Source organism: Mesitornis unicolor, unplaced genomic scaffold (assembly GCF_000695765.1).
Source record: "Mesitornis unicolor isolate BGI_N332 unplaced genomic scaffold, ASM69576v1 scaffold24800, whole genome shotgun sequence".
NCBI classification, from domain to species: Eukaryota; Metazoa; Chordata; class Aves; order Mesitornithiformes; family Mesitornithidae; genus Mesitornis; species Mesitornis unicolor.
The window spans coordinates 16,102-23,133 of NW_010156597.1; the positions used below are offsets into that span (position 1 = coordinate 16,102).

General features: G+C 35.4%; 1 protein-coding gene across 1 annotated transcript in view; it reads left to right on the plus strand.

The window, feature by feature from the left end:
• The window catches only part of PIBF1 (progesterone immunomodulatory binding factor 1), a 90,634-nt gene that overhangs the window by 15,076 nt on the left and 68,526 nt on the right, over positions 1–7,032 (plus strand). The window contains exons 5-7 of the mRNA XM_010193901.1: positions 2,811–2,944; positions 4,980–5,088; positions 6,003–6,184. Of these exons, the coding sequence (XP_010192203.1) occupies positions 2,811–2,944; positions 4,980–5,088; positions 6,003–6,184 (425 nt within the window). The remainder of the gene's footprint in view (positions 1–2,810; positions 2,945–4,979; positions 5,089–6,002; positions 6,185–7,032) is intronic.

The window sequence follows — 7,032 nt, forward strand, 5'->3', positions numbered from 1 at the left end:
AAAGCTTTCATCAAGACTTCCAAGCTATCTCTTGAAGATAAATAGAAAGATAAAGCTGTTCCATTGCAGAGATCTTAAAAACAGCTCAGGACATATGAACATTGTTACTAACTAAATTAACTTTATAATGTGCAAAACAAGGCTGATTCTTTCTAAGCACAGGTAGCTTGATTGTATGTCTTTAAGATGCATTGCTATGGAAATCCAGAAGCTTGTGTATCTGCTACCTAGACATATGTATACCACATAGGGTTTTTGTCTGTTAGCCTATAACTGTTTATTAGCTTGCTCTCTCACATGTTTTCTTGTGATTAAAACATAAGTTTGACACCTAAAAGATCAAGTAGCTGGAAAACAGTGACTTATGCAGTACAATTAATATTTCTTCAAGGACTATAGTAAATCTTTAAAAAAAACCAAACCAACCAAAAGAAAACCCCTTTTTTATCTGTTTAACAGTTTGATACTTTCGGTATGTGTTAGTATCACTTTTGAAAAGTGGAATTTAACTTCCCTCCCCTTCCGTGGAGTTATCATATTGTCACATGACGTTAACAACTGATATGTTAAATAAAATTCAAAACCTAGTTTAGGTCTCAGGTGTTAGAAGGAACTAATTTTGTAGATATTGAACTGTTCTGTTAATTGGTGCTTTAGATCTGTTTAGGACAAACTTGTCCAGTGGTTAATAATTTTAATTCTATACTTTTGGTAGCTGTCTTCTAGCTGCTAATTGCATATTAGTGTAGGAACTTCAATAGCCCACTCTGTGAAGGCCGTATGAATTCCAGCATGGTATTAACAGCACAATACACAGGATTTCCACAGAGGAATTGTATCCAAACTTAATCTTTCAATTTGCACTTAAGTGCCCTTATCACCATTTCCTATTGTAAGATGACTCATGTTTGCACTGTATAACAGGGTACTTGCATCAGTATGTTACATATTTGAAACTCCAGCTGACTTGTAGACACCACCTTTAAAAACCTCTGACAGGTTTTACCATAATGATAATACCATCTTTATTAATGATGACATTTTAATTGGTTTAAGAAAGTGTTCTCTAGTGTTAATTTGTTTAATGTATATCTGGTTGATTAGGGTAAATGCAAAAATAAGCCGTAATATAGCAGTATGTTAGGAAGAATAACAATAGTGTCTTTAGATGACGTTCTTAATGATGTGCTATCCAAAATCTTTGTGAAAACTTTCTCAGTGTTGTGATTGTGATTGTGATCTAATGTGATTTTAATACAAGTGGAAATAACTAGATTTGTGAAATATAAAATGAAAATGTCTTATTTATCAAGAGGACAGTTATAGTATGTTTAGTAGCTCAGATCTTTTCTGTAGTGTCTTACAAACACTTAGGTGTTTTCTTCAAGAGGGCGTTCTGATAGCCTTTCAATTTATGATACCTGTGAATTTGGTCAATGTTCTTTGTGTTTTTCCACCCCTATCCTGGAGTATTGTCCTTATGTTCATTCCTCTTAGGAAGCTGTATTTAGAAGTTGTCCACTCCATATGTGCTGTTGTCCTCAACTTTTCTTGTCTGTTAAAAACTAGCTAGACACAACTACTGCCCTCCTTTATAACTGTATAAAACATAGCTTTCAGTTTATTTTGAAACACTATGCATTTACACAGCATTCTTCACTGCAAAGTAAATTTAAATTGGAGTTGCTAAATGGTTGGTTCAGCAATCACATTGTAAGAAATTTGATTCTGTATTCACCTTCAATAACTAATACCGTGATGTCCATTCAGTATAAGCAGATGGGGTTAATGTTTATCAAGCATCAATTATTGAGCCTGCCATGTATCAACCATAGCAGAAACAAATGTAATTTGGCAGTGTTCTAAGAAACAAAATAAGGAAAAAATCTAGATGCCGTGGGGGCATTCTCAAATTTTTAACATGTGACTTTTTTTTTTTTGCTCTCCATCAATTTCTCTAGTGTAAGTGGATGAGCATTATCTTTTTGGTTGTTTTTGTAAAGGAATTACTAAGTTGTAGAGCATTTAGGATGAGCAAGTGAAGTAAGACTTGTGAAAATAAGTATCTACTTTGTAGAAAAAAGTCTGAGAAGTACAATTAAGGTACAACAGTCTGCTATTCCCATGGGGAGTGGGAGGGAAGAGTATGATGAGTAGGAAATCTGTTTATCTTCAAAAGGAATAACAAGTGGTGTACAAGACAAATGCTTTCTGTGTGCTCCCTTGCTTTCATCTCTTTTTTTCTGGTTCCCATAGTAGCTTCTTGAAGTGTATGAGGAGGAAAAAGAATGGAAAATGGAAATTAATGCTGATAGACCAATAAATAAGCAACTTCCCCCCCGCTCCCCTTCCCCCCGTTTTCTTCCTCCACCAAAGTATTGGATAATACACTTCAGCAAACATAAGTTACTAGGTAGAATTTGGAAAAAACTGGCTGAAATTTTCCATACTATGACGGAAGTTCCCAAACTTTCTCAACAATCAATCCTCAACAATGTGATCTTTGTGATCCTTCTATGGGTTTGTAAACCACTGGCTGTATATGTGAGGGTTACTGGTCCTTGAAGTTGTGCTAATGCAGAAATGCAGTCAAAAAAATAAGTACATTAGTGAACTCTTGAGAATAAGATAAAACTAAGTTGTGTATCAGTATAGCTGGTTACTTTGTGATGTGTGCTAGATTTCCACGTATTGAGACAAATGAAAATACTACCACTTGAATATTCATAAGACATCTTCGCAAAACTTGGCGATTGCTTTACATAAATACCATTGTAGCTGTGATAATTTCAAAATGTCTTACCTTCTAGAGCTATGAAGATGAGAGGAGGAATCGGTCAGAGCTTGAGGTTAGATGCCAGGGCTTAACACTGGAACTGGCTGATACCAAGCGGTTGATTCAGCAAGGTGATTACAGACAAGAGAACTATGATAAAGTAAAATGGTGAGTATCTCTGTTGTCAGGTGTTCTTACTAACATACAAATGTTAATGGATAAACCTCAACCTTGATTGACTAGAGTTTTTCATTTGATTTTTGGCTTATGCACACTACAGATTTTTTTTCTTTACCTCAATCCACTAACGGTTTAATTATTTCCTGTGGTATATTGCAGTTGTAAGATTAACAACATTTTGAAATCTAAGGCATCGAATTATCTTCCTAAAAGTTTATATTTGTAGATTTACTGTGTTTTCAGAAGAGCCTGCCAGTCTCATTGCAACTAAAGTGTGAGCTGATGATGCCAAGCATCTTAGACAAGTACTCTTTTTTTCCTAGTTTAAAAAGCAATAATCTAACAAAAGACCCTGTGCTCTACTGTGTTATGCCTATGCAGTGAATTAAGAGGGTAGGACCTTGGGAATTAATATTTAACTTACAATATCCTTGTAGCCATAAATTTGAAAGGGCTGCTGTAAGAACTCTTTGTCAGAATCTTAGGATTACCTTAGTGAATTGATTTAACTGCAGGAAGTTCCAGTGTCTCTTTTAATTTTTAAAATCCAGGTTTCAGAGTTCTAGCTTGTGGTTTGAATGCCCATCTTGTAACAACAATTGCAAAATAGTGAAAATGGTTTTCTTATAAATACACTTGTAGACATATTCTTCGCAGTCCAGCTTACATCACAAATGGCTTTTTCAGTGTGCTTGCAAGTACAAGAAATCTGGCCTTTAGCACTTTTGTTGGGGAATGGATTAAAAAAATGGGGCTTATGAATAGAAAACACCCTGTCAATCCCTTAGTTGTTCATACTGAATGACCTCGGGCACAGTTACTGACACGAATGACTTTGTCACTCAGTTATTTGAAGGAGGTCTGTCTCCTAAATAACTCTTCACAGCTGTATATGCTAGAGCAACCTTGGCATCTACCTGGAAGCTTGTTGCGAGTAGGATGGATTGATGCTATGGTTTGCTTCCCATATGCAACTGCATCTTAATAAGTGGATTGCAATAACTTTCATGTGAATGGCCCCAGTGTTTAGCAGTGTACATTTAAGAGTCTTGAGTTGAAAAAGGCATGAATGAGCGTGCCAAAACTATATTTGAGAGAGTAGGTTGTATTCATCTGAGTAGGCACAGATGAAGGGGAGAGGAGAGCACTGTTGGCATGACTGCATGAGGATATTTAGGAGCATTGCAGAAGTTAATTGCTTCCAGGCTTGTTTCTGCCTTTAAAAATGCTATGTCAAATCTTCTAGTTCTGGTTATCTCAAGAACTTTTAAAGCAATCCTATGCTTAATGTAAAACTGGTTAGCTTCTTTCCAAACTGCAAGCTCATACTGGCTCTTTCATTTCACTGTTCTGACAGGGTCAGATAAAGGGGAGACACAGAGCTGCTTCTTTGTGCATATGGAAAGCACTCTTATTCAGGACACCAACATAATTTTTGCAGCTGTATCATATATATTTTAAACATGAGGAGAGTAGTACAACCTCCTCTGGTATCAAGGGGCTGCATACAAGGGAGAGTAGGAACTGAGAACAAGTACACATTGCTTTCTGTTTGATTAGGAAGATAGGAATGAAGTTGCTTTAGTTTTTCATCCAACTTCAATGTCTGCAAAAGACTCAAAAAAATGTCATGGGAGGTAACATCAAAAGCTTGATAAAAACTAAAGGAATGGACAAGGGTACTAACAGTTCATTGCTAAGAGGATAAATGTATCACCCAAAATTTACTAAAGAAGAATAATCAGAAGAGGATAAAATAATTTAGGATAGGAATTCAGAATTATTGTATTATAATTTAGGATTGATTTTTAAATACTTAGAAATGAAGAAAATTCTTTCCTGTAACAAGTTACTGTTGCGGGTGTTAATAACTAAAAAAGGTAAGATTATCACTAATTGCCCTAAGGGTGACTGGTTGGAAGAAGTCAATGTCATGAACTGAAAGAAGTCTGAGAAATTGCAAATACACAGGAAACTTGTTCATTACACTTTATGCATCTAAAAGTTTCACTTTACTTAACAGTGAACGCGATGCATTTGGACATGAATTGTCAGAACTCAGAAGAAAATATGAAATATTAGAGGTGTCACACAAAGCACAAGCTAAAGAAAGAAATGATTTATCAAAAGAGGTAAGCAAGTTCTTATTTCAGTAATTGTCGTCTTCTTTACCTCAGGAATTTGTTTTTGTCTAATCAAGTCTGTCGGGATCACCTGTAGGACTACAGAATAATTTAAATAGGAATGATCCTCAGGAGACCAGCTGGTCCAGCCCTCCCGTGTTGTGCAGAACCAACTTAGGTCAGGCTGCTTAAGGCTTTGTCAAGTTTTGAATAGATGGAGATTACTCTCTCCCACACCACTTTCTTCTTGGAGTAGTAAAGAAAAGTGATCTGGTGATGGGAAGGCTATTACAGAGACTCACAAGATATTTGTTTCTACTTTGACCTCAGTTCAGCCTTTTGTAGCAACACTGTGCTAAATGAATATCAAAACAAGGCATGCATAACCCTCGTTGTCCTTGGTGCTGGCCTGGAACGTTACCTTGTCCATGATAGTCATGATCTACTTCAGCCCCAGAACTAGCAGTTGAACCATTTCTTTACGAAGCAATAATCACTCTGGTGCCTTTAGCATTTTGCTTCTGTTTCTGAGAATGTTGCAGCCAGTATGATGACAGGCTGGTACCAAGACTTGACATCAGTATTTCTGACATAGTGATACTCAGATCTATCACTATGCAACACTTAAATGCTATTTAGATACTGAGGTTGAATAAGGGACACTACTTCTTTTGTAGGTTCCAACTACCAGAAATAAGTAATGAAAACTCATAATTTTATTGATTATTATATATTATTGATAATTTTACGCTTTTTTAAGCATAAAGCTTTACTAATTCACATTAAACCTAAATGTAAATAGCGTTCTTTGGTTCAGGTGATTTCACAGAACAGAGTTAAAATGAAATTGCAAATATGTGTACATAGGTTAAATACTTATCTTGAAGTTCATGTTAAAGTGTTCTTTTTAATGCCTTCTATAGCTGGCAAACATACAACAATCCCTCAACTTGTTGCAAAAAGATAAAGATTATCTTAATCGCCAGAACATGGAGCTTAGTGTTCGCCGTGCACATGAAGAAGATCGTCTTGAAAGACTTCAGATTCAGCTAGAGGATGCCAAAAAAGCTAGGGAAGAAATGTATGAAAAGTATATTTCATCCAGGTAAGTTATTGAACTGTTTTTCCTTGTTTCTTGTGCAAATCATATTTAATGAAAACTAATTTTAACTTTCAGAAAGGTAGTCCATATTTGTGTAACTAGAAACAGGACACTTCTCTTTGGTCTTAATGTGTATTGGGAATTGTTTTTTAAACCTTATTGATATAAGACCAGAGTAATGAAGATGTCAGCATTGAATGTTTATGGCAACTATTGTCTTAGGTGTATATAGAAATTTACGGAGAATTTCTATATAGTTTATGTAGAAATTAATTACAAAACAGAGAAAAAATGCTTTAAAGTGTATATGTTACATATCTTACCCCTCCCCCCCACCTCAAATAACCTTTATTAAAAACAGGAGTATTTGAAAGACAATCTAAATGAATATTGCAGGATAAAATAGATTTAATTTTCACAAATGTTTTAAATAGGACATAATATGTTTCATATCAGCTGTTAGAGCTATTGGTCTTTCATATCTCAAGTTTGAACACAGATTCTCTAAATGTAGCCTTGAGAAATAAATTGATCACTGCGTGCTAGCCACAATGGTAAATAGTGCCCAAGTCCATATGCTGTTTGAGTTGATATAGGTATATGTAGGATGTTGAACAGGAAACACTAGGCTCTTCAGCTCTATGTCTTGCTGCAAATGTAATGCTATGCTACAAAATATTATAGAATCATAGAATATCTCAAGTGGGAAGGGACCCATAAGGCTTATTTGAGACCAACTCCCTCTTCCTTGTAGGACTACCTAAAACTAAATTGTATGACTAAGAGCTTCATCCAATTTCAAACCGCATTTAGGTTTTTCTTATTCAGAATTCAAGGTTATCCAGTTCATG